The 11,384-nt window shown below is 38.7% G+C and overlaps 1 protein-coding gene across 4 annotated transcripts; it reads right to left on the bottom strand.

Moving 5' to 3' along the window:
* Positions 1-1,157: 1,157 nt before the first annotated feature.
* On the bottom strand, positions 1,158-9,895 carry LOC119894307 (phospholipase A and acyltransferase 3-like). Of its 4 annotated transcripts, none has more exons than XM_038706986.1 (5): positions 8,710-9,020; positions 8,006-8,082; positions 7,724-7,844; positions 7,228-7,496; positions 1,158-2,209 (listed from the first exon to the last, which is right to left on the bottom strand). In XM_038706986.1, the coding sequence occupies exons 2-5, from the start codon at positions 8,018-8,020 to the stop codon at positions 2,036-2,038; spliced, it is 579 nt and encodes a 192-aa protein (XP_038562914.1). In that variant the 5' UTR covers positions 8,021-8,082; positions 8,710-9,020; the 3' UTR covers positions 1,158-2,035. The 4 variants fall into 4 exon arrangements, with proteins under 4 accessions (XP_038562914.1, XP_038562916.1, XP_038562915.1 ...); XM_038706988.1 differs by having other exon boundaries at positions 7,724-7,838; XM_038706987.1 differs by lacking the exons at positions 8,006-8,082; positions 8,710-9,020 and adding an exon at positions 9,831-9,895.
* Positions 9,896-11,384: the final 1,489 nt, after the last annotated feature.

Here is an 11,384-nt window from a genome sequence, read left to right as displayed (position 1 = left end):
TCTAGAAATTTACATTTGTTGTAATAAGCCATGACCACTTTGAGCAATCATTTCCAAATTTTATGCATCAACTGAGTAGTGACCTTAGATCTTACAAACTGGATTTTGTACGAATCCATCCAGCGAATTACGAGGTATAAACTTTTTGAAAGTGTAGTGCCCCCTAGTGGAAGAATATCCCAGGACTGGCCTCGGCCGAGCATCGAATAGATGCATCAATTGTTATAGCACCATGAGATCTACGAGTGCCATGTTTTTGCCTGAGTAGTGGGTGTTCGTGCAGCAGTTTTTGCTTCCCAAACACTTTTAGCGGTGAAAAAGAAAGAAGAGGAAGAAAAATGAGAACAAAACAAATAGGGATCCAAGCAGCAAAGCTAAAAAAGAAGAAAGAGGAAGGAGAATGAGAACAAAACAAATAGTGTTTAATACAGTAATAATACAGTATGCTGCTTCTCAAAAGTGACTAAGGGAAGTAAGTAAGCAGCTAAAACCAAGATTTAATGAATTCAAAACTGAAACTAGTCTGAGGTCAAGTACTAGGATCCTGTGTGAGAGCGACACCGCGTTGCAGAAAAAAAGACTACAATCTATAATCACACAAATTCTTCTTTATTCAAAACACTAAATTTAAGACAAAACCTTGTAAATTCCAGATAATAGAGAACTCAGATATAAAATATAAGAAAACGGGAGCAAGCAAGAAAGCAGGAGTGTTTAATTGGTTCCGTCCATGTCTCCTTTCAGCCAATGACCCACAATTCATAAATGGTAGGTCAGTGCACATTACAATACATTACATGGCTTTTCTGAGAGATGCAAGCAGAATATCATCATATTAGCTTATTTTGATTATGCAAAATATACGTGTGGAAAGCTTATTAATATATTGGCTAACAAGAATCACTACTTAGACTTCAGAACTGTTTAGCTTTGATTTGAGTAGGAATATTTTTTCATTTGCAGCTACCAGCAAACATTTTTTTTATACAGAAAAGATCCCCCAACCTTGTGAACCTCACATTCATCACAATCCAATAAAAATCTATAGTTATCTTCAAAAACTCCATGTTAAAACATTTAAACTTCATTACTTCACTTTCATCTTGGCACCTTAATTTGTGGAAACTGTTTGTTGTGCTTTTACATGCTGTCTATAGAAATTTTAAAAAGTCTGAAAAATATAGGGCCATGATTTCAAACAAAAGCCTCACATTATAAAGGTGGCATAAGGGAGAGACGGCAGTTAATTTGAGCAGGAAAGACAGAAATTAGCCAAACTTATGTCTAAATCACAGGTGTTTGCCCTTTTATATACAGTCTATGGTGTTTGCATGTAATAAAAAAGTGTTTTCTGTGCATGATCAGATTAGCAGCCATACCAATGTAAACCCTGCTACTGCTGAATGACCAAAGCTAAGCAGCTTTTGGGCTTGGCCAGCACCTGGATGGGTGACCTACTGGGAAAACTAAGTTGCTGCTGGAAGAGGTGTTGGTGGGCCAGTAGGGGGCAGTCTTCCCTCTGGTCTTAATAATAAAATCCCAATGCCCCAGTGCATTGATGGGGACACTGTGCTGTAGGAGATGCCGTCCTTCGGATGAGACGTTAAACTGAGATCCGGACTCACTGTGGTCATTAATGATCCCATGGCACTTGTTGCAAAGAGTAGGGGGTTCCCCGGTGTCATGGCAAAATTCCCAACCTGGCTTTTACCATCTGGCCATCTAATCATCCCCCCTAGTACTTGGCTCAATGTTTCTCTCCTTCTCTGCCTCAAGCTGATGTGTGGTGAGCATTCCGGCGCTAAATGGCTGCAGTGCATCACCCAGGTGGGTGCTACACATTGGTGGTGGCTGAGGTAAGACCCCCCTACTTCACTGTGAAGCGCTTTGAGTTTCAATAATAAAGCGCTATATGAATGTAATGCATTATTATTATTATTATTATTATTATTATTATTATTATTATTATTAGCACCCTTAAGCTTTCATGGTGATCTGTTAATCAAGCCCCTGTGAAGACGACGTGTGCCTTCCATCACTGTGTGTTCCTTTTGTTTTCTTTTTTGCCGCTTCCAAACCGATCTCTTGCCACAGCTGCCAGTGTGATAATACCCAGAATCACCATTGTGGTTCTGGGTGCAAACACCATACCCAGAACCACTACTGGAGACACAGCCGTGCCTACAGCTACTGCTACAGCATTACGCGCCTGCAGAGGGAAATGTACATCTTGTAGTTAGTAAGCAGAGGTATGATAAGCAGAGTCATCTTGACATTCAAAATTCCATTCAAAGTACCCACAATTCTGGGAAATATTTCACTCACATGTTAGAACATGGATGGCCGATCCATAGATGATGTTGTCAATGGGGTTAGATGAATTGATTCTCACCATGAAAACAGTTCACTATTGAAATCCATTGTAACTGACCTAACTTTTACCAAGCCTGCTTCAATTAATTCATTGATAATCTTGACAAGCTTTGAAACTCACTCTGGCCTGCACCTTGCTGTATGTGTGTAAGATTTAGTGGCATCTAGTAGTGAGGGTTGTGAATTGCAACCATCTGTCCATTCTACCACTGCCCCCTACCTTTCAAAGAGCGTAGGACAGCTACGGTGGCTGACACAGCACAAAAAAATGTCTCTTCTGAGACAGCAGAGAGTGGCCAGTCAAGAAATGAGGTTTCTTTAGGTATATTTATTAAGAAATTATATTTACTTAATTATTCAGTAAAACCATATGTTATTGTGACTTGGCCACTGACAGACAACATGAAAAATGTAAGCCAAGTTACGAGTTTTTAACATTGTCACTGTTTCTGCACCACAGTCCATTATAAACCACACATTAAATAAAGTTTATACAAACATTGACAAGGGAAACACACTCATTCTCTCTGTGATTATGGACCCTCGCCAAAACTGCCCGCCATCAATATTATCTGGTCCGCTGCCAGATTATGGTGCTTTGTAAAATATATAAATATAAATAAATAAATACTTTCATAGCAGTGCTGTATTCAGAGTTGAACTGAGCTTTTACTATAAAAGATTTTGAACAACATTGATAGAGTCTGTAGCCTGCTTGACACACCTCTGAAATAACTGTCAGAAAACATGATTCACCTAAATGTCTCTGCCTGGAGATCTGAGACACTAGACCGACAAGATAGACCACTTTCAAAGGAACCTGGGCTTCCATAAAACCTCAGCAGTGCCACAGGTTGATTGCCTCCATGCCATGTTGCATTGATGCAGTAATTCGTGTAAAGGGGACTGGACTAAGTACTGAGTGAATTAACCTTTTTCAGAACTGTTCAACTTTTCTGAATGTCGACATTTCTGTATTATATCTTTTTTATTCTAATATTCTAATATTTTGAGATATGGATTTTTAATTTCCGTGAGCTGTAAGCCATAATCATCAAGATTAAATCTTGCCCGAAATATTTCACTTTGTTTACTAAATATGTATAGAACAAAATGAACACGACATTCTAATTGTATGGGATGCACCTGTAAATCTCTGCAATAAATCTGACCAACCAACTGTAGATGTGCTTTTACACTGTTATAAATATACATTAAACATGTTAAGTGTGTGTATCAGACATATTTAGTAAGCTACCTCTAACATTTATTTAGGTTTTTTTTCAGACAAATTCAGTAATCCACACATATGAAAATTATTTGAACAACTGTTAATTCTCTATGAGACAGGCTCCAGAAGATCTCAGATGGGGAATAAATACCATAAAATTGTAACAAAGTAACAACCTTCAAATGTGGGCTATGTGTAGGAGTCAGGAATGAGGTGTGGGGTTCTTGAACACGGCTTTTTGGTTGCTTCTGGTTGTTGAATCACGTGGTGCTGGTAGCAATTTGGGATATCACCTGTTCACCACTTGGGATGGGGGTGTGGATAGCTTAATTTTTGCGGACTGCTGTCTACGCAGACTATTGCATTTTATGGACATTATTGCTGTTGGACGCTTGTATAGTAGGCTACCTGTGAAACTGTTTAGATAAGTCTTTCCTACTCAGCCTCTTGGCAACTACATTTTAGTTTTTAGATAGTTGCCTATATTGTCAGCAAAAAAGGCAACAACGGAACAGAGTCATGTTAATGCAACATTGTTGGACCAAACACGGAGAAATTGGAACATACCAACAGCTTTGAAAACATTTGTCCTACATCAGAGCCTACCATCTGGGAAAATCCACAACAGTTATATTCTTGATTTCTGCCGTCATCTGTCTGCAATGCATCTGTCCCGACTCCGTCTGGCTTCACCATGTTTTTGCTTCTTTGACGAAGAAGATTCATGCTCCATCGGCTTGTGCTAAATAATGTGTCTTCCATTTGTCCAAATTTCACTTCTCATCTTACTTCTAATAAACCAGATAACTACTCTGATAACTAGACTGTAAGAAGAAGAACAACATGATGATTAAACGTGATCTGTAGCGCCGTTTGTCCATTTTCAGCTACTGTGGAAACATGGCGGCGCAACATGGCGACCTCCATGTAAGGGGGAACCGCGGTTATGTAGATAGAAATGGTTCATTCTAAGGTAATAAAAACATAACAGTTTATTATGTCAGGTCTTTATACACCACTGAAAACATAGTTATAGACCTTATATTGCATTTATATCAATAGATCCTCAGAAATATTACACACTGAACCTTTAAGGCCAAACCACGCTTACCACTTGAACAGTTTCAGATGGACGACATCTATGCATGTCTGAGATGGAAGCAGGTTCAATATACATTATATTGCCATAAGCCTGCCTTTACAAGTGTTTAATCTTTTATGCATGTTTTTAATGCATGCTTTTACTATTATTATTACTATTATTGTTTATATATATATATATATATATATATATATAGATATTAGGGTGCCACTCAATCTAATGTCCAAATTTATTAAAAATATTTTCCAAGTCCCACCCCCATTCTGTTCTTTTTATGGCGCATAGTAACTGTGGAAAGTTTCATTCAGATATATTAATATTTACTGGTAGCTCAATGGGCTCAAATGTTTTCGTATGTACACGTATCGTACTAAAATGTTATTTGATTCAAAATTTCTCTACCAAAGTAAATTAATCCTTGAGTAAGTATTGTTATCATTTAACTGTTCTTGTAAATGTTTTTTTTTATCTGATATGTGTTATTATTTTAAATACCATAGTTTAAATACCATGTAATCAGAATAATATTTTTGGGTTAGCACTATAGCAGCCGTAATCCACTGTATAGTTAACTCTATGCAGGGTTGTGGGTGGGGCTAGAGCCAATCCCGGCTGTCACTGTGTGAACCCTGGACAGGTTGCTAGCTCATCACAGGGCTAACACACATAGACAAACAATTCAGACACGTTCACAAATAAGGGCAATTAAGAATCACCAATTAACCTATGCGTGTCTTTGGACTATGGGAGGAAGCAGGAGAACATGAACAGAACCACACAGACACGGGGAGACCATGCAAACTCCACAAAGAAAGGCCTGGGACGACCGAAGTTCAACAACCTTCTTGTTGTGAAGCGACAGTGCTAACCACCGCACCACCATGCCAGCCGCATCTGTGTGTCAAGTTATACTTAATTATTCTCATTTTTAGCACCAGCTACCAGTCATTTTCTGGTACAGTAAAGAAGGTCACTTTAAGTGAGGTCACTTTACGAGACAGCCACTTCTTCAGCTGTCATTTCTATTTCTTGGAGCGCAATGCAATTATAATTGCTATCTAAACAGCTGCTTTGCATATAGTGTTGCGTCATGTCACATTTCACGTGTTTTCTTGACAAAACGTGGTTTGGAGACCAGCCATCGGGTGACACAGCTGTTGTCAGCTCCTGTAGTGTGTGACCCCCTTTCTACTATCAGTCACGTAATGTGAATGCCACAACAACTTCAAAACTCCCACAAGACAGCAAGTTGTGTAGTCTGAACGGTGATCAGTCGGCGCTGAAAGTTATGTAGTCTGTACGACAGAATCAGAAACTCATTCACACACATTCATAAACTGATGGTACAGCCAACAGGACCAATTTGGGGTTCATTATCTTGGCCAAGGACACATCAATATGCACAATGATCTGCTGCTACTCTATGAGCTGGACAGCTACCCTACAAGTAAACACATGAAGCTGTTGCTAAAGCTGCAATACAGTCATTATCTGGATACTTATGGATACTTAACTGTTGATTATTAACTTCTGAAGTAACTGTTAGCAGCTATTGGTCTTCTTTTAGAGGATTTTTGCATTATTCTAACTCGTGATATTAAAGGAAGGGAAATGTTGCATACTGTAAAACGTTGTCAGTGTCGAGCTACCAGTAAATAGTATTAGAATACATCCAAATCTTGTCAACTTAGTTTTTGTCACATTATTAACACATTTGGGGGTGCGAAGATGAAAATTAGAAACTTTATTTTTGAGTGGCTCCCTAATATATATATGTATGTCCATCCATCCATCATCCATACATCGTCAACCACTTATCACGTGTGCAGGGTCGTGGGGGCCTGGAGCCTATCACAGCTGACATTGCGCGAAAGGGGGGGTACACCCTGGACAGGTCGCCAGTCCATCGCAGGTATATATATGTATGTATATACTGTATATAAATGCATTGTGTTTTTTATACTAAAAATTTACTTCTTATTATACTCATTATACAGTCCCCACCAAATGTATTGGAACAGCAAGGCAAATTCCTTTGTTTTTGTTGTTCATTGAAGACATTTGTGATAAAAGTCCGACAGGTCCGACAGTTTGCAACAGTGCAACAGGGGGGTGTGAAGGGTCAATTGGATAGGACTTCTTTGGACAGTCAGCGCTAGGCAGATAAATCTGACCTACTTGGCCTCTCATCAACTACATGTCAGTTTTTGGATGGTCGCCTAGTATGCTTAAAGCTCATTGGATGACCAAAACTACTTGCACAATATTTTGTGGTATGCCATGCTTGTTTTTAGCAAATAAACTAAACTCATATCAATCACATGTGTATGTCTGTTTCATGATCTGTTTTGTTTTATCTGGAGCTGCTGTAACGAAAGTAATTTTCCCCCGGGTGGGATCAATAAGCTCTAACTTATCTTAACTCAGACTCCTCTGATTATACCCTTAACATTGGTGAACCCTCATGTTTTTCACCCCAGCCTCAAGAGAGTCCTGCATCTGAAAGACTGGGTTCACTGACCTGCCGGGACTCTTTTTTTCCATAGCGTAGCTCATTTGCAAAGTGCTCACAGTTCCCCGTGAAGATGGAATACGGCAGCTCCTTGCCCACACGTGCACAGGCCTCCTTCACAATAAACTGGACTGGGCAGGGCTCGTACTTCTCGTCCAGGCTGTTGTTGATTTTCCACTTGTTGTCGCCCACCACGTCCTGCAGTTTCTCTTTCTTCACCATGGCTTTTTCAGTCAGGACAGACATCATAATGCTGGTGTCTGCACCCGCGACATCAACTGTGAATAAAGAGGAATGAAAGAGAGAGAAACAGACATAATATGTCCGGGATTATGTGCTAAATACAACAATTCTGAGTGGTGTATTAATTATGAATAATTTAAACCAAACAATCTTAGCTGATATTTTGGTCTGAAAGACAGTGAATGTGGGCCATTATTAAAGGCTGTTTTTGTTCAGGATTTGGCAGTAGCAGTCCATGGAGTTGTGTGTGGGGGGGACTCACAGAATGTTGTCAATCCCAAGTGAACAACGAAGTCATTGCCAATATACACAGCCCAGTGCTGATAGGGGCCCCGGAAGATCTCAATCAAGTCCCCAGGCTGTGGTTTCATGTCATGCTTGGACTAGAACATAGAGGGTGGGGTGGACTTTGCATCAGGCTTGTGTTTGGCATCAGCTGCAATACATTAGACCTGCTGCTGGACTTTATGACTTAAACTGCAAGATAAGACAAGACTTAAACTTGATCAAAGTCAGTGAAATAAATGACACATAATTGCTATACCAGTGTCAGGGCCATGTCAGGTTTTGTTTCGTCTGTAAACCTGGGACTGCCTTCACTTTCCAGATGACTTTTTGCCCCTGAAGGAACAATTTTAACATTTGCACACAACATGAAATACAGGGAAAAGCAAAATATACAGAAATGTAAAAAATTGTTTGTCCTTCTATGTTTGGAGATAAGGTAACTGTGCTTTTTTGCCTTTAGATGTGCTATTCACATTGTGTGGTCACTAATACAATCTACATTAAATAATTGTTATGTGTAGAATTTGTGAATATTAATATGAGAAGACTGATGCAGACTAATGCCACTTCAACCCTCCGTGACACCCCTTTTACCTTTGGCAAGTATGGCAAAGGAGGAAAACAATTACAAGTGCATCTGAAAGGATTAGAAAAAAAACTGATTTTTGTAACTGCAATTCATATTTGAAACCCGGAGGCAGAGTTTGATTAATGCCCAGAGTAAATTTTTGAGATGCACCTGTAGGTACTGCAAGGATGGACGTAGAAATGTGTGCCTTTTGTAACAACGTGTAACACAACAATATTACCATTTTAAAATATACTTTACTATGACTGCGTATTAAGTATTAATTTTTTTATTCATCTTGCTGTTTGGTTTTCTTGTCAATAAGCATTACAGCCTCACAAATCCCACTATCATGTTTAAATTAAATACATAGTTAGATAACATAGGCCTACCGTAGTCTATTTCTCCCCAATACAAGATCCTTCACCAATAGGATTCGCAAATTCGCCTCCGGGAAATGGACATGTAGTGAGAGCAGGGCAGGTAGTGGAAACACACAGATGAGACACTGAGGCTGGAGGACTGGCAAGAAAAACTCTACGAAGAGGGAGAGTCTGAAGCAGAAACAAAAACCGAAGTCAGGATACAATTATACAAAAATCTCTCACGAGATTCAGGAAGTAGTCCAGGCCGTAGCACAATACCACATGAGAGAAGGAGAGAAGAAAGAACAGTGTGACCAATGTTCTGGCCTAAAGTGAAACTTTACGAGAATAACACAGGAAGGGAAAGGCTAAGATTACAGATGTGTTCATGCCTTTATAAGGCAATAAGGAAATAGCAGGCTGGTAGCCAAATGACGTTGGTAAATTTGAGTCATTCCGGTGGGTGCTGTAATGGCAGACAATTGATTCCTCTTACATTTAATCTTTAACACATGTTCAGTTATTAATATTATTGTTTATGCCATCTCTCTCTCTCTCTCAATTCAATTCAATTCAAATTGTGTAACAATATTGCCAAAGCCTCATACAAACTACATAAGAACAATCAACCCCATACATTTCATTAAACAAGTAATTAAAGCGTAAAGTAATTAAAGCGAATATGTGTTTGTGTTAAAAAATAAAATAAATAAAAAATTAAAATAAAACAAATAAATAAAACAGTAAGCGTTTGTGTTAAAAAAAAAAAAAAATATATATAAACGTTAAAATATATAATAACGTAAACATGTGTGTGTGTATATATTAATAGACAATAAATTAAGAAAATAATGAATTGATTGGAAAAAAATAATAATAATAATAATAATTAAAAAAGAAATCAGGATCAAATGTAAAATCAAAACAATTACTAAAATATCAAGCAATCAAAATAATAATAATTTGAAAATTTGTACAATTATTTATCAGTCTGAGTTGGGGTGGGGTGGACTTTGCATCAGGCTTGTGTTTGGCATCAACTGCAATACATTAGACCTGCTGCTGGACTTTATGACTTAAACTGCAAGATAAGACAAGACTTAAACTTGATCAAAGTCAGTGAAATAAATGACACATAATTGCTATACCAGTGTCAGGGCCATGTCAGGTTTTGTTTCGTCTGTAAACCTGGGACTGCTTTCACTTTCCAGATGACTTTCTGCACATGCAGGAACAATTTTAACATTTGCACACAACATGAAATACAGGGAAAAGTAAAAATAAAGTAAAAATAGTTTGTCCTTCTACATTTGAAGATAAGGTAACTGTGCTTATTTGCCTTTAGATGTGCTAGTCACATGGGTATACTACAAACTACGTTAAGTAATTGTGTAGAATTTGTTAATATTAATATGAGAAGATTGTTGCAGACTAATGCCACTTGTAGCATACCTACTTGACGGTTAAATAAAAATTCTGATTATTAATTATTCAGAAATATTAATTCATAAATTCATATCTCTCTCATTTGGGGGCACCACCAGAAATTCAGTTCTTCCAGGGTCTCCGGGCTCCCTGGGTAACGTTATGGGTTTAATAATAACCCAATTATTCCTGTGATCAGTTAGTAGTAATTGCTTAATAATTTCTATAAATCAGTCAGTCTCATATCGAAGGCTTAAATCCTCCATTACAGTGACCTGGAGTCAAACAATACACACACAGTTCCTGTGATTACGGTGAAATTTATTAACTAACTAAAGGTGGATATAAAGTGAGTTTAGATATATCAAAGACATACAACAATAATGATTAAACAAACAGGATGCAATCAATGAAAATGATGGAGTTAAATGTGGATTTAGTGGTCTATTGTGGAAAAGATTTGGGTCTAAAGAGGCAAGAGAAACAATAAACGCAAGTTATGGTAATAACTCATCAACATCAACTCAACCACAGAATGCCCTTGGTTCCTTACTGCTTGTTGTTTCTCCAGCCGGTTAGTGTTCGGCCGGCCTCACGCTGGCTGAGTTTCGTGCGTTCTCGGTTGAGACGGCTCAACCGCCGTCTGCGGGTCGCTTTCTCTGCAAGGGAATTGCTCCGGAAGTCCGCCACTTCGGCTGGTAACTTAGTTGAAGAAACTTGCAGTGATGGCTGTTAACCTTGGCTCGGTTCGTGGGTTTTCATGTCCTTTGGGCTGCTGCTGGTGTAAATAACCCACGTGGCTGGCGTCCCGGGCTTCATTGTCGTGGGGAGGAGTGAGGTTAGTTGATTCGACGGAAATAAAGTTTAAAAACAAACTTGGTTGTTTCTGAATTAAAATTTGCTTGACTTAAAACGGTCTCATAACTTTACAAACAAGCAAAAGAAATGAATAACTTCCACGAAAGGGAGCGAGACTTCGTGTGTGTGGCTTAAGAAGAACAAAAAACTTGGCCGGACTCCTTAGGGTGTTGCTGGGAGACGGGACACGCTCTGTAAGCGTGTAGAGCAGACCATAAACAAGAGCGAAGAGACCAGAGAACAAGGCTGTTAAATATTCTTACTTAGAGAATATAAGCAAGTTACACGAACGTGGCATCAGATTATACCCAATAAAATACAGAGTGATACATTAAAACAGCGGGAGAGGGATTAAAGAAACAGGAACCTGTAATACTTAGTTTGTCCTCTTGGGGGAGATTGGTTCCACAAGAGAACAA

The sequence above is a fragment of the Micropterus salmoides genome, unplaced genomic scaffold, assembly GCF_014851395.1.
Source record: "Micropterus salmoides isolate LMB-PRFRI ecotype aquatic unplaced genomic scaffold, ASM1485139v1 Ms_hic_scaffold_8, whole genome shotgun sequence".
NCBI classification, from domain to species: domain Eukaryota; kingdom Metazoa; phylum Chordata; class Actinopteri; order Centrarchiformes; family Centrarchidae; genus Micropterus; species Micropterus salmoides.
This window is presented reverse-complemented; position numbering and strand designations above follow the sequence as displayed.

Bases quoted from the DNA above. Each gene is read 5' to 3' on its own strand.
- LOC119894307 (XM_038706987.1), bottom strand. The intron at 7,497-7,723 runs GTGAGTCCCCCC...CTTTATTCACAG, and splicing joins CTTGGGATTGACAACATTCT to TTGATGTCGCGGGTGCAGAC. The intron at 2,210-7,227 runs GTCAGTGAACCC...TTCCCTCTGCAG, and splicing joins GAAAAAAAGAGTCCCGGCAG to GCGCGTAATGCTGTAGCAGT.